This window comes from Esox lucius, chromosome 8 (genome assembly GCF_011004845.1).
Source record: "Esox lucius isolate fEsoLuc1 chromosome 8, fEsoLuc1.pri, whole genome shotgun sequence".
Classification (NCBI taxonomy): domain Eukaryota; kingdom Metazoa; phylum Chordata; class Actinopteri; order Esociformes; family Esocidae; genus Esox; species Esox lucius.
Window position 1 is genome coordinate 10,988,819 of NC_047576.1, and position 15,557 is coordinate 11,004,375.

General features: G+C 46.6%; 1 protein-coding gene across 2 annotated transcripts; it reads right to left on the reverse strand.

Annotated features, from left to right (window-relative positions):
* Positions 1–96: 96 nt before the first annotated feature.
* arhgap45b (Rho GTPase activating protein 45b) lies at positions 97–14,285 on the reverse strand. Of its 2 annotated transcripts, none has more exons than XM_010871562.4 (21): positions 13,723–14,285; positions 11,958–12,363; positions 7,687–7,830; positions 7,463–7,547; positions 6,605–6,677; positions 5,914–6,121; positions 5,750–5,811; positions 5,407–5,598; positions 5,039–5,209; positions 4,667–4,804; positions 4,378–4,574; positions 3,853–3,974; positions 3,611–3,700; positions 3,433–3,534; positions 3,178–3,341; positions 2,851–3,039; positions 2,613–2,750; positions 2,268–2,503; positions 1,901–2,132; positions 1,661–1,775; positions 97–1,239 (listed from the first exon to the last, which is right to left on the reverse strand). In XM_010871562.4, the coding sequence occupies exons 1-21, from the start codon at positions 13,990–13,992 to the stop codon at positions 788–790; spliced, it is 3,786 nt and encodes a 1,261-aa protein (XP_010869864.2). In that variant the 5' UTR covers positions 13,993–14,285; the 3' UTR covers positions 97–787. The 2 variants fall into 2 exon arrangements, with proteins under 2 accessions (XP_010869864.2, XP_010869865.2); XM_010871563.4 differs by lacking the exon at positions 13,723–14,285 and adding an exon at positions 13,103–13,458.
* Positions 14,286–15,557: the final 1,272 nt, after the last annotated feature.

Here is a 15,557-nt window from a genome sequence, read left to right on the forward strand (position 1 = left end):
GAGCTACATGAAGTAACAGAACATATATAATAGCATTCTCTTTATTGCTTATTACACAGAAAAAAACTCAAACTGAATTCAGCTGATACAAAAAAATCCATCCAACATAAGCCAAGACTAACTTTTAATAAAACCAATACAATTTAAAGACACTTTTTTGTCAAATATAGTGCTGAAACAAAACCAGCAGCACTTTAAATACCTGGAATAATTCAAAATGCATTGAACACAATCACACAGGTGACAGACATCTCAGTACTATACACATGTAAGCTTTTAAAAAGAGACTGCCAAATAGGCATGATTTAGGCACTGATATTATAAATTGTTAATTCACAGCTCAGTATAGTTAAAGGTGTGACAATACAAATATTGAGATAATCTTTAGTACTGTGGGACAAAAACTAAACACGTTACATGTTTGACTTGTAACAGTTTGTATTATTCCCCTAGTAACACAACATACAGCAGATTTGGAAGTACCAAAGACTGAAGTCTGATTTCGGTTTTAAGAAACGTCAATACTGGTATCGTCACAGCCCTCTTTAACAATAATGAGTGACAGCAGAAGACAGCCATAACTAAGCATGTATAATAGATGTGCCATGTAGTATTTTCAATATGATAGTCTAATACCAAAATTAAAACCAGGATCTGGACTGTTACCCCCCCCAAAGAAAATTATTACACCACTATTGAAGTACCGGGATACTTAAAAACACCAGCACATAAAATGTGATGCAATTCCAATAAAGCCTTTCCGTGCAGTTGACTGAGCAGGCTGTGGTTAGAGGAACTCTGGATCCCAGTCCCTATCCCTGGGAAGCAGACTGAGCTTTGCCCCACACAGCCGTGCCGTGGGCAGCCCTGCCATGCCTACAGCATGGTTGTTGGACTGATTGACATTGAGCTCAGCCAATGAGATGCTCAGCTCCTGCACAGACCCCTCCAGTTCCGGGGGCTCGCTGTCTGGGGGCGCAGGGGGGCTGTGGTCAGTGGCATTTGGACCGGGACTCTCCCTGTCCGGGTCCTGGTCAGGATCAGGGTAAGTGTGAGGAAGAGACTGGCTGGAGAGGTCCAGACTGTTCCTGCAGCTCAGCTGGTCATCCTCCGTGCTGACCTCACTCTCCTGTTTGACCAGGCTGTGTGGCCTTTGTGCGGAGCCCCTCCCAGTCTCCTCCAACTCTGAGTCAGAGTCGACCATCTGTTCACAGGACCCCAGGGAGCCTGGAGAACTACCTGGATTGAGAACGGTTAGAAAGAAGTAACAAGATTGCCATACTGTCCAGCTATAATATTATAATGCCTTGTCTAAATGGCAGCAGCAGATCCACCACAGAAATGGGAACTACTGCCAGTAATATAGATATCCTAACAAAGAACTCGTATCCAAGCGACAGTAGAGCATTTGACAAGTTTGTGTGGCATGCTGCATTTCTCTGGTTCAGTTGTTTCATCTAGAACCAATAATTGTCAAATTAAGGAAACCTAGTTCTTTGGGGCACTGGGTCACGCAAAAAAAACGTAGTCCTGCATTTCCTACTACAAGCCCAAATCAACCTAGTCTTCAAATAAAATGTATTTTTTTACAACATGAGTTAGCTGAAAAGGGTATTTTAACCCAGTGAAGTGTGCCCTAGTCCATCTAAACATGTCTTACCACAGCCCTCCTCCATCTTGTCCAGGTCTGTTCTACCCTGCTCCTCATTGGCTTGCTGCACTTCCTGATCAGCCACCATGACACTGCAACCCTTATCAACATCAACGCTGACATTCTTCACCAGCAGAGAGAGACAGAGACACAAACATGAGTTAAAATGGGGAAGTTGAGTTTGAACTTGATAAAACCCCAGTATTAACGGAGCTACTTCAGGTGCATGAAGTGAAAGCGTTCACATACAGGCAGAGTGGACGAGGAGGACGGGCGACTGCTGGTGCTGGAGGATTTAGACTGGAAGATGGCTGTGTAGAAGACAATCAGGGTCTCTATGATGCGCGCCTGGTGGGGGTAATCCACAAGGGAAGACAGGGACACTGTGGCCCCCGTGGGGCGGGGCCGCATCAGAGAGGGGCCAAACACAATGCCAAGGTTACTGGGACTCATCTTATTGTCCTGCTCCAGCTCTGCAATCCTGAGGAGACAAAGATTACTGTTCAGGTTCATGATACGTGAAAACAGGTTCTCTCAGGGATTTCAGATTCCATAAACATACTGCTTAACGATAGTCATGGCAAAACGGAATGATTAAGCAATGTCCTAAGTTCACCTGCGCAGGTGGCGTGTAATGTAGCGCAGTGTGGCTACGTTAGCCTTGGGCAGTTCTTTGAGCAGCTCCCGGAGTCTATCTACCACAACCAGCACAGCTGGGTCTGTTTCTGGGCCCAGGTCCACCAACTCTGGTCCCTTCCCTGTCCCTGCCTCCTCTCCCTCCGCCTGCAGGCTCTCCTTGGCTAGCCCCATCAGGTTATTGTACAGGCGGAACGGCATGATAGGCTCCGGAAGCTGGGGAGACCAGAGACAGACAGACATTCTTATTGGTGTTGATAGCCACCCTATTCAGAAAGAAACGCGGAATCAAATATGGAGGCTGAAAGAGCCGAAAGGCATGTACCTGTCGGAGGTAGAGCTTGAGGACGTTACTGATGTCATGGGGGGAACACTGAGAGAGCTCCACTAGCTCCTTCCCGTTCTCAAAGGCCTGGCACAGCTTCTCCACCCGAGTCTTCACTCCATTCACTCTGTAGATGCCCTGTCGGGACAGAGAGACACACATGGGAAGAGGGGAAAACGAAAATGCATTTCAAACAACAGTCGCTCCACACCTTTTCCTTCTATCCTTGTTCCCTCACCTTCATCTTCAAGGCTCGTCTCTCAATCTCTGAGATGCACTTAGTGATGATGAAGGGGATGCCATCAGAGCTACTGCTGGACACCAGGGCGAACTCTCTACCGAAAAGTTGAAGTCTACCCTGCAGCTTCTTATGGCCACACTGGATGGCCAACGTCTCCAAACAGCGCTTGTGACAGGCCAGGAAACACTGGTGAAGAGGATAGGGGGGCATAGCTCAAATGATTACAGGCCAGTAGAAGTCCTGAGAGAAAACAAGAAGCATGCACCAGAGGCAGCCGATTGTCTATTGCCTTCACAGTGAAAGGTTGTTGCGGGCATCTCTCACCTCCTCACACTCTGCTCCCTGGAAGTAGACGTAGCTGTCACACTCCCGACACTTGGATGGGGTGCGGAGTTTACGCAGGCGATGAGTCTGGGCGGCTTTGGAGAGCCCAATGTTCCGGAAAGGCCCAGTTGGAACCGCAATCTCGGGCTCCATGCCATTTATGTCTGCACAGGGCGATGAATGGGTTTCATTGAGACAAGCATGGTTTCTGAACGACTCAACTGACTCACACGAGGGTTGGATATCAGGTCTCACTTGGGGTTTCAAAAGAGGCCACGTTCCCATCCTTCTCATCGGGGTCCTCGTTTGAAGACATGGTCCCAGTGGAAGAGGTGCGCACCATTTTACTGACATCAGCTTAAACAGAAGACACAGAAAATTAGCCGTCCCAGCCGAAACACTGCAGGAGACGGAGAGAGCAAGCGTGTCTTACCTGAACTGGTGGTTGGAGATTCCAGGCCGCCTTCCCCTTCGACACTGTCTGCATCACTCACTGTGGAACCCCATGATTTGTGGCCTTGTCCTGGAACAGGGGAGATAACAGTTACTGTTCAAACAAAGCTTCACAGAGTTGTCTTGCACTGTAAAAAAAAAAGCACTGCCTCTAGGTTTTTGATGCTTTCTGGGATAGAAAGAAGAGCAGAGGAGAGTGCATAAAATTCATGAAGTACGCACTCTTTCTGGCGTACTCAGCGCTGCGCTCCTCTCTAGTCGTGGTCTCTCCCGTGCTGGGCTGACCTTCAGAGGGGCTCTGCTGGTCAGCATTGAAACTGTCGTGGCGGGGTCGATTTGGCTGCCTGAACCCACAGATACATCAGTCAACAAACAAACAATGTAACCTTATCTCCAACTTATCACTCAGACTTTAGCTGGATCAGTGCACACCACCACCACCATCATCATCACCCCAACCACCACCACCATCATCATCACCCCAACCACCACCACTACCACTACCATCATCACCCCAACCAACACCACCACCACCACCACCACCATCACCCCAACCACCACCACCACCCCAACCACCACCACCACCACCACCATCACCCCAACCAACACCACCACCACTACCATCATCATCACCCCAACCACCACCACCACCACTACCATCATCACCCCAACCAACACCACCACCACCACCACCATCACCCCAACCAACACCACCACCACCCTTCGGTGATGCTTGTAGTCACTCACTGGTTGGAGGCAGCACTGGCGGAGTAAGGCTCAAACTGGTAGGTGATCTCTGGTTCCCCAGTGAGCTGTAGGTCTCTGACGTGGGCTGCGTACTGCTGTCCCGGGTCATACAGCTTACTGCTCTCACACAGAGTCTGGTAATGGACAGGCAGCGCCACCGTCTGCATGTGCATTATCTGGTAGTAGGAGATGGTGGCCTGGAATAAAGGGGAGGAACAGTCAGAGGGAGGTCCCAGGTGGAGGCAAATGCTTTCCAAGTGTCCCAGAGGTGTGTGTGTGTGTTACTTACCGAGCGCAGGGTCTGGTCACTCTGTTTGATGACCTCCTGAAGCAGGCGGAGCACGTTGACCTTGACATGTTCTAGCTCCTGCTGTTGGGTGGTGGCGTCTGCCACACACGTTCTGTAGGTAGCCTCCGCCTCCTCCGCCTGGACAAAGTGACGATGAGGCAAGGCCGCGCACACAATCACAAAGAAAATGGGGAAGGAAGAAAAGGGGTTAAAAAGCGGCTTAAAAAAACCCATCTCAGCTGAAATAAAATAAAAGGCAACCGGCTTTTACATTGACTTGCAGTCAGAGACAGGTCTGTTATTCCACTCCAGAGAAACCAGGAGCAACGAGCAGAAGAGAGAAAACAGGACATTAGACACAGGGCTCAGCACCTTGTTGCGAGCTTCTTCCTCCACTCGTAGTTTCTTGCCCAGAGACTTTGTGGTGGAGCCTCCTCCCTCCTCCTCAGCCGCTCTGCAAGCGGCAGCTTTGGCCTTGTCATGCTCCTCGCAGCGAGCCATGTAGGCCTGCTTGGCCTTCCGGAGGTTCGCCTCACACTCCATCTGGATGAGAAAGCACCGCAAGTTGGCCGTCAGTTGTCAAAGTCATGAAAAACACTCAGAGTGAACAGTGTTTGTCGTAGTGTTTGATACACTGTATTTTCAAGTCTTAGCTGTAAAACAAGTTACTGTAAACATCATGGAAAATTATCCAAGCAGGAAAAATACTGCGCAAATGCATAGGACTGGCGGGAACTGACCAGTTTCCTTTTGGCTCTGTACCACTGCTCCTTGACCTCCTTGCGTTTTTTCTCGTGCTCGTGCTTCCGCTGAATCAGGGGCTGCAGAAAGGTCTGGGTGTGCAGGGTGGAGGCGGCCTGCTGAACCCCGTTGCTCTGCTCCAGGTCTTGCTCCAGAGCCAGGGAGTAGATGGAGTAGAAGGGCATGTGGGGCTGAGGGGAGAGGCAGGCTGTTTTTATGCACATATGGTTGGGCAGCACCAAGGTCCTTTATGGGCAAATGTATACACATTGAATCAACAGGATTTTTTTTTTTTGGTGCCAAATACAGGTGATTGAGAAGGTCCATGTGACCAGGACTTACATGAGTGATGTTGTGCTTGCTGGACTGGTACAGTCTTTGTAAGCCCTTGGCAAACTCCACTTCTGTATTGGGAAGGATAAGGGAGTCAACTATTTTTCATTCAGGGTACAAAACTGGACCGATATTTTCACTGTTAAAGGAGACTGCTGAATCCGTGTTCTGACCCAGTGAGGTTCTTTTCTCCACATAGGTCATCAAGTCCTTCATGTATTTAGAGATGGTCTTGGCGTAGGCCAGGGCAGAGTCAACTCCCCCTTCACTACGCTGCAGCATGATGTCCACCTCCTCAGCCCGGCCAAAGTCCTGAGGGTCACTCCTCATCTGAGCTCCCTCCAGGCCCTGGCCGGACACTCCATACAGGTTCTCCATAGACTGAAGAAACACACACAGTTCAGACCACTCAGCCCATGGCCACTTGCTATGTACAAACTATTTCTGGCACAACACAAAATCATTGGGGAAGCGCAACTGCATGATGGACGTTCCAGTGAAAACAATAGCATCTGACATTTGCTAAATTTACTGTGGGCTCTACGGAGCCCACAGTCTATGGCTCTACGTGGGCGCCGGCCTGGTGAATTCAGTGTGTCAGCTGCATGGGTGAATGAGTTGGAAGGAGCCTGTGTTATCTGGAGTCTCAGAGGCAGCCTGTGTTGCCCTAACAGAGAAACGGGAGTGATAGCGAGCGAGGGAGAAATGAGAGCAGGCAGAGATAAAGACACACTTGTGTCACTGCCAGGAAGCTGGCCGCGCTGCCCCACAAACATCCGCTCTGACGGTGTCACACCTCCTGTCACACACACACACACACACACCAAGAAAGCCAAATGAACACCCGCCCCCTTACACACTCACCCTGCTCTTCTCTGTTGGCACCAGGGACAGCAGGGTGCTACTGTCAACCTCCCCCATCAGCAGCTCTGAAACACTGGTAAGGACGGACGGAGGCCGTTAGACACACCATGATCATCACCAACAACGAGCACCAACACAACGGACACATGATGGACCATAGAGGCTCTGCGAGGTTCACATAACGCCTGGTTCCATACGCCTCTGGTGACCACGAGGGAATCAACAAGGGCATAAAGAGTCACACATTGCCAGGTTCCATGCAAGGCCCTCTGTGCATTTGCACTGCCATTTCACTTCCTCTTTGTGTCTTCGTTGAGTCAGTAGGAACCCACGGTGGAAACAAACACCCTGTTGTAATGGGAATCCACTTAAACTTCAAAACAGGACTGTGTCCAACATTATGCGGTGTTGGGGACTGCATTTTCTTTCCTGGACATGTTGAGATGTGATTATATCACAATTACAGTGATCATACCCAAGAAAATATCTGGGGATAGAAGCACCTATTCTTTGTCTGTAGATTATCATCTGGAGACAGAGCACCAATGTTGGTTTCATGTTCTAGGTTACGGAAGAGAAGAAAACCACCACTACGCTTCCTGTTTTTTGCTGAGCCTCATGCAAATGTGTCACTATTTGTCTGAGCACCACTTCTCCATCTCACATACACTACCTCCCCAGCTCTACATTTATTACACCTAACCCCTTACCCGACCTCTGACCTGAGGACGCAGTGTTACTGCATTACAAGTGCTAAAAAAGACACTGATTTTGGAGAACAATTACTCATCTCTGGCTTGTTTCAGGGCCCACTGAAGAGGTCAACACAGTACACAGAAAAACATAGCATATACTCACTTGCTACTAAACGCAACAGCAATTGTCTCAATGGCCTTCTCAAAGTCCATTTTGTCTGTGTCATTACTCGTCTCATAGTGAAATCCTGCAAACATAATAATGAACGTGTTCATTCTGGCCCTCCTCTGCCATTGTTAAAACCCATTTTTGTGCTGAAAACATTGATTGTTCAACCCTATTAAGTAGTAACAGGGTCAAAAGATTGGGCCTGCCAGTAGCCTCACCTTTCACCTTCGATATGAGTTTCCCTGCAGCAGTGAGGGTCTCCACGGTGTTGAGGAGGGGGTAGGTGCCAATGACCTGTCGAAGAACCCTCAGGACCTCGCCCAGACACTCATGGGCCAGAGGGCGACGGTTCTCCTGCTTGTCTACAGACAGACAGACAGTGTCAGTGATTCAAGGCGATTCTATGTTGTTAACAAAACACTGGCACCAAAAGAAAGGCAAGCATACTACACAGCCCAGAAATCAATGCGCTTGTTATGCTAATTTATCGCTCTTTTTCAAGTTTTTTTTATTGTTGGTACAGCGTGCAAAGTGTACATTAGTTGGCAAAACAGCAGTATTTGTAATACTATTATGTAGTTTTGCATTTTACATTTGTAATTTAGCCCGGTGGGATGAACAAATAATCAGACAACACCTCACTCAGAGATATAGGAAAGAAATAATGTCCATCTCATCCAAAAAGTAAGGAATCCAGCCATAGACGAGAAATTATCCAGTCAAAATCTACTTAAAAACATTTGATTACAACAACCAACCAATCCTCCTGGAAAGCAGTGAAATACAGAAAACAGTACTGCAATAAAACATACACCTGACGGGACCCAACACCCACTGAAACATTCCACCTGGAATTCGGCAAAACCGTTAGACATCTAGCACAAAGCACAAAGGCTGGGCAGAACTAGGAAAACGTCCCCTTCTACCACCCAGAAGGGGAATAACGGGCATGTAAACAGAGCACCAGGCCTAACCCAATGAAGTGTTATACAAGCTCAGAGCATCTCATGTAAACAGAGCACCAGGCCTAACCCAATGAAGTGTTATACAAGCTCAGAGCATCTCATGTAAACAGAGCACCAGGCCTAACCCAATGAAGTGTTATACAAGCTCAGAGCATCTCATGTAAACAGAGCACCAGGCCTAACCCAATGAAGTGTTATACAAGCTCAGAGCATCTCATGTAAACAGAGCACCATGCCTAACCCAATGAAGTGTTATACAAGCTCAGAGCATCTCATGTAAACAGAGCACCAGGCCTAACCCAATGAAGTGTTATACAAGCTCAGAGCATCTCATGTAAACAGAGCACCAGGCCTAACCCAATGAAGTGTTATACAAGCTCAGAGCATCTCATGTAAACAGAGCACCAGGCCTAACCCAATGAAGTGTTATACAAGCTCAGAGCATCTCATGTAAACAGAGCACCAGGCCTAACCCAATGAAGTGTTATACAAGCTCAGAGCATCTCATGTAAACAGAGCACCAGGCCTAACCCAATGAAGTGTTATACAAGCTCAGAGCATCTCATGTAAACAGAGCACCAGGCCTAACCCAATGAAGTGTTATACAAGCTCAGAGCATCTCATGTAAACAGAGCACCAGGCCTAACCCAATGAAGTGTTATACAAGCTCAGAGCATCTCATGTAAACAGAGCACCAGGCCTAACCCAATGAAGTGTTATACAAGCTCAGAGCATCTCATGTAAACAGAGCACCAGGCCTAACCCAATGAAGTGTTATACAAGCTCAGAGCATCTCATGTAAACAGAGCACCAGGCCTAACCCAATGAAGTGTTATACAAGCTCAGAGCATCTCATGTAAACAGAGCACCAGGCCTAACCCAATGAAGTGTTATACAAGCTCAGAGCATCTCATGTAAACAGAGCACCAGGCCTAACCCAATGAAGTGTTATACAAGCTCAGAGCATCTCATGTAAACAGAGCACCAAGCCTGACCCAATGAAGTGTTATACAAGCTCAGAGCATCTCATGTAAACAGAGCACCATGCCTAACCCAATGAAGTGTTATACAAGCTCAGAGCATCTCTGCCCATCGGGACCCAATAACAGCAATGATAAATGACCCAGGCCCAGGAGAATTTCTCAATTTTGAGTGATGCCAAGAGGAAAGAGCTTCTGCTCCCTGGGGCAGATTGAATGCCTGCAAGTCCACACAGATGGTGTCAGGTGAGTGAGCATGCCCTCACATGTTAAACTTCCTGGTTGAACAGGCGCTGTGGGAAAAAAGCTAAATTGCTTTATACGGATGTCCAGGAGGAAGGCTTGTCATGATCCTCAACCCTCCCGAAATACAGGGTTTCAACTTGCTAAGTAGCCTAAAACACTGCAACACAGGACATCTTGGGTGTTGCGACAATGATTTTGAATGTTGACCATAGCGCGCTGGCAGTACCCCGGGCTCTGGTAGAGAATAGAGCAAATGGGCTCCGAACCACACTAGGTGGGTGGTGGGGATGTGAGGCAGGGTTGCCTTACTGCATTGTTACTGGTTAAGCGTGTGGCGTGATAAGCAAAACGCCTTGACAGCAACTCCCAGTGGGCTGAAGAGAGTCTACGACTTGGCATGGCTATTTTCACAATCTGGGAATCACAAAATTGGGAGGGGGGAAAATCCTTGATGTGTTGTGGGAGTTGTTGGGATGAGACAGGGCCGCAGATACAATCTGCAAAAAAAGAAAGTGGGGCGGAGAAATGGGAGGGGCTAAAACGTGACTATAAAAACCCACAAACACAAGAGGTATTCCATCTCATTTTCTCCATGCATCATCCTGTAAAACATTGACTTTTTAGCAATTTAGCAGATACATATCTAAAGGCTTCTAACAATGAGCAATCCCAGCGATGTTTGTTTGTGGGGGCTGTGTCTAAGGCATAGAAATCCAAATTCTAACATTATTTAACATGAAATTCAGCATTATTTGAATAAAAATAATTCCATCATAATGCCAGGCAGCCAATGAGTGTCCTGTCAAATTCACCAATCAAATTGCCAGGATTAGAGAATCCAAGCCAGTTCTAGTCACTGATTTCTAGGCTCTGAGGTATGTCACAGCCTGGGTTGACAGGGAGTGATTTATGACCAATAGTAACACAGAGGAACAGTTAGATCTGCTTTGATGTGAGCAGTGACACGTCTGCAGCTCACTTCCTCGTCTAGCTCTCACAAACAGACATTTTGACTGGTACAGCTTCAATTCTTCCCATTTCCCCTTTGGCCCAGTCTCCTTTTCCTATGTCCAGCATACTGTCTGTCCCACTGAATAGTGGCAGGGAACCGGGGGGCACAGCAGATGTGTTTTGCTGTGTCTGCGAAGCGATCATATTTAATCAGAACAAATCAAATCAACACGTTTTGAAGTAGATTAAAACACTGGCACTTAAATTCAACTAAAAGTAGGAACGTAAAAAAAAAAAAGAAGACAATGGGTCGAAACAGGGAGACCGTTACTAGGCTGGTCTGACAGTAGTACGGTTACGGGTCGGACTGATGCTGTGGACCACGTTAGGAGGAAGTCAAAATGAGCTCCCTCCGTCAAAGATCATCCATCATGGCTTCCTGTTTGGATTTCTACACCAGTCACAGGGGGGGCTGGTTTACAGTAAGATAAGGTGAATACACCCCAACACAAAAATCATTTGCTTTAACAGCCTAAAAATGGTTTGGAATAAACTGAACTGAACCCTTTGCTCCAATAAAAAAAAAAAAAAAAAAATCTTAAATTTTAGTTTGTTTACCAACTCTCATAATGAAGACCGCTACCATTCCTGCCTGTGCCCTCGGCTGCCATAATGAGCCAGATTTGAAGAAGATTCATCGATAATTTTCAGTTTCAGGCCCAACTGAATTTGTTGTTGTTGCAGCAGGAAAACCACTATGCAGGCCTTTTTATTTCAGCACAGACTAAAGAGTCAGTGTGTCAGAAACTGCAGCAAAAAGTCATCTGGTTTCCTGCTCGAGTGTGGTCGCTGCAGCTCCTCTGCGTGAGTGAACAAGAGACCGAAAGAGGGGGTTCTGGGTAGTTTGAGCAAAGCCAGCCCCGCCCTGCCCCTCTACCCACACAGCATGTGTTGAGCAGGAGAAGTGAGGAGTCAAAAGCCAATTTAGTAAGACTAGCGAAGACATGTACAGACAACATTAAGAAACACAACAGTAGACAGTCACGATGCAGCCTAAACCACACCCAATAACAAACGCATGATTGACATGCCAACATTGAAACATCTCGACCCGGGATCTCTAAAGCTAAGTTGTTCCCATCTCCAAGCGAGTCTGTCTAACAGCCAAATTAATATCATGTCTCCGGAGACATAGCTTGTTTGTCGGTTCCATGCACTCAAAATATAACCACCATCTATAGTGTTCTGAGCGCTGGACAAGCCCTGTGGGTGACCTGGCCTGACTGTCACCTACCCGCGTCTATATTTAACCGGACAAAGGAGAAATTCATGAACCTATTCACTCACCTTCTCCCAACACGACGTCCTTCAGTTTCTCCACAGCATCAGCGAAACGGGCCACGTCCCTCAGCAGAGAGGGAATGTCCTCCACCTCAATGGCTGTGCTCTCTGGGCTGTCCAGCTGGGTGGTCGGGGTGACAGCGCCCTTACCTTGGCCCTTAGTGAACACCCAGGAGTGGATGGGGAACCCAGCAGCGCTGGCATGACGGCTAAGGGCGGTGGGCCTCTTCATGGGGACGCCTGGGGACGGGCAGCCCACCCCCACCAGTTTGCTATGCTGGGCACTGGGGGTGCTGGGACAGGACACAGAGGAGTCCAGCTGGACACCGGTGGTAGTTAGGAGGGTGGAGGTGGAGGAAGAGAGTGGTGTGTTGGTAGCATCGTAACGAGGCTGCTCCTGGAGAATGGACAGCTAGGTGACAGAAGAGGGGTGACGGGACATGAGACATCTGGTGACATTGTTTTTGTACCTTCCTACCAAAACATTAGGACAATGTGACAGACCTTTTGACAAGTGGTTTGACACACTGTTGTTGGTAACAAGATACATGGAGACTTTCACAAGATCCTGTGTTGTGTAATACTTCCTGACTCTGCTTATTGCCACACCCTACAACAACTCTCTGAGAAGAGATACTCAGGCTCTTTCAGCAACATTGATCTGGTTTGATGAGACATGATGAACAAGCACTGAAATCAAGCCAGCAGGTGTCTCAACATGTCCTTGTACCTCTATAACACAATAACAAATCTTGTAATACAATGACTAAATAAGTCAGTTCACATCAAAGTGTTACAAATCCCAGACGCAGTGGTGTCACATATGGGCCTAAAACACACACCGTAAAACAGTATCAATGATAGATGCATTTTGTGGCTAGGCTACCAACAGCAATACACCTTACCAATGGGAGGTGCTCTTACAACAACTACAGCTAAAGCGTGATATTATTTCAGAAACTCCTTTTATGGTACTGTGTTTGTTTGAATGTAGCATGCTGTATGAAAAAAAGTTTTGCGCAGAAACATTTTCTTTAATTGACTGATAAGTATCACCTCAGTAAAAACAGGCACACTCATTCCTTCTCACAAGAATGATTTATAAAGCTTAAAAGGTGGATACATTATTAAATTGGATGCGTTTGACCTACCTGTTTAAGCCAGACGTTGGGTTTATTGGGTAGTACATCCAATTTGTTCCTGGCTTTATCTTCCCCTTTCTTAACTCTCTGACTGGTGGAGTAGGGGTTGTAACTATTCTTGCCACCACGTTTCAGCATGGCCCCTGTCCCTATTGCTTTGACATAATCTATCTTCAGTCACTTTGAAACTGAATGACTGATTGCACTAGAGTGACTGACCAGGCTGTAGCTGCTTCGTAACCCAAAAACATTTCCAATGACTGCTTCCAAAATGAGTCATCCAGCAACAAAACATAATATCAATAGGCAGACGTGTCAATAGCCTATACTTCAAAGCTTGCTATGACACGAATTCCCATAAACATTCAACAAAATATTCCAGAAGTGCACAGCTACTTTAAATCTAAAATCAAATAAACACATTTCTACTGTCCATAAGTTACCTTAAAATGTTCATCTTTAGCATTTAAAAAACCCCACTAAACCTGTCATTGTAGGTGACGTCGGGTCTAAACAAGCTTGACCTCTTGTACAGACCCCATGTCCCCTTGCTCCATGGCGGCAGACAGCAGCGGAGTAGGAAATCGGTCTGAGTGACGGGAGGAAATCAGAGATGTCTTGCTACTTACTGATGATGAGCTCTGTGGCCCAGGGCTTCCTGCTCGGCTCTTCTTCGAGATGGAAGGGGTTTTGATCAATTCCCGTTTCTTTCGGGCGAACATCTTCAATGTGCCTTTGCCGTCCATCCCGACTTCTTTGAGTTTCACATACAGCCCCCCCACCCACCCCCCGACTCTCCACTTTTTTGTTGTTCTACCAATTACGGGCGCTGCTCTTCCATCCGTTCCAACCTTCAGCCACGTTTGTTGCTGCCTCGCTCCTTTCCTCTCGTCACACATTGAGCGCGCAAGCTCACTGACAGCTCACCACAAACAGTCAGTGCGCCCAGCCGCATCCGCTCATGGTTTTTTTTTTTTCAAGGGAAGAAAAGTGCATGTGATGTAACGCTTACTATTTGATTGGGGCAATTTAATTTTGTAATCAACTGTCTATAATATATACAACGCATTTCTATAGTAAACAATTAAAATATAATATACTTGGCCTAAGAGGTTGAACAGCTGTACATGAACAACGACTGAAAATGTCTGTTGGATGGCGGTATACTTTTGGCGGAGACCCGTGAGGGAACGATTTCTCCCCACTCATCACACTTACATAGTAACACCTGTGCTCTTCATGTGGTCAGATAATTTAGAACGCCCAATGCACCTATGAGCTATCACCCCCATCAGTTTTAATGCGTAAAACTACAATTTTCTATAAGGAAACATTCCCCTACGGCGCAGATACACACCGTTCATAAAGCCTAAACACGAAAGCATGGGCAATATTATCTGATTAATGGTTAACTGTCCAGGTAAGTATGAATTAGAACACACCGATTTTCAGAAACGATCTGGAAGCAATTAGGGTTAAATGCCTTGCTCAGGACAGACTTTTTCACGTTGTTAGTTCAATTATTTGACTTTGCAATATTATAATGCGGATGGCTTCATCCCGAATGCTGATTGGCTGAAAGTAGTGGTACAAGTCAGCAATAAGGAAAGAGGGGCTCTGGTATTTGACCAATATACCATGGCTTAAACTTGGAATGATCTGCAAGAGGACCTTAGGTTGAATTTGTGCTTTATATTGGTTTTAAAATGTTTTATTTTTCATGTTTTTGTTTGTTGTAATACAGGCCACCACTGTAAATGAGACCTCGGTCTCCTGGTTTTCCCTGTATAAATAAAACAAAAAGCATCCTGTTCTTGCGCGGGATGCATTGCGGAGCACCGGAATGTAGTTGTGCTAGATTGGCAGCAAGGGGGTAGATTTAGGGTGGGAAGATGGGGACATGTCCCCACCAGTGTTTAGAGACCATTCAAATGTCCCCCACCAATAATTCCGATGGATCTGAATGTAATTTTTCCTTTATTTTTTACTGCTCCATAATAATGTCATCTCTAGACCAGAGTTTCTCCTGATTGGCAGGAGAGCGGTAACTGCCGACGCGCTGGCCACCAAGGCAGTAATTGCTGTGTGTTAACTAGAGAGCGAGTCAATACTCTAGACTCGAAGAGGTTTATTGTCTGACTTTTTGGTAAGCTATAGGCCCTTCCCTATACGTTACATTCGTCGTTAACATTGAGTGAATAATAAACTATAAAATCTATGTGGTTTGTTAAATTTTTTTATTATTGCCTCGACCCACTGCTAGCATGCTATCTGGCAGACATATCACTTGTGCTGGAAGAAGACAATTCCGTAGTTGATGGTCGACTATAGCTGTAAACTTGGTGACTGGATGACGTTTTTTTAATACACTGTCGAATCAACTTCAGCCAAAGCTAACTGCATACATTGTGTTTTAGATTAACAGAATGGCTGCATAAAAATATTTTGATAAGGACATTTTTCA

Coding starts and splice junctions, on each gene's coding strand:
- arhgap45b (XM_010871562.4), bottom strand. CDS start 13,992: ATGTGTGACGAGAGGAAAGGAGCGAGGCAGCAACAAACGTGGCTGAAG. Junction 7,548..7,686: donor ACTCATATCGAAGGTGAAAG/GTGAGGCTACTG, acceptor TTATGTTTGCAG/GATTTCACTATGAGACGAGT. Junction 2,751..2,850: donor GACGAGCCTTGAAGATGAAG/GTGAGGGAACAA, acceptor CTGTCCCGACAG/GGCATCTACAGAGTGAATGG.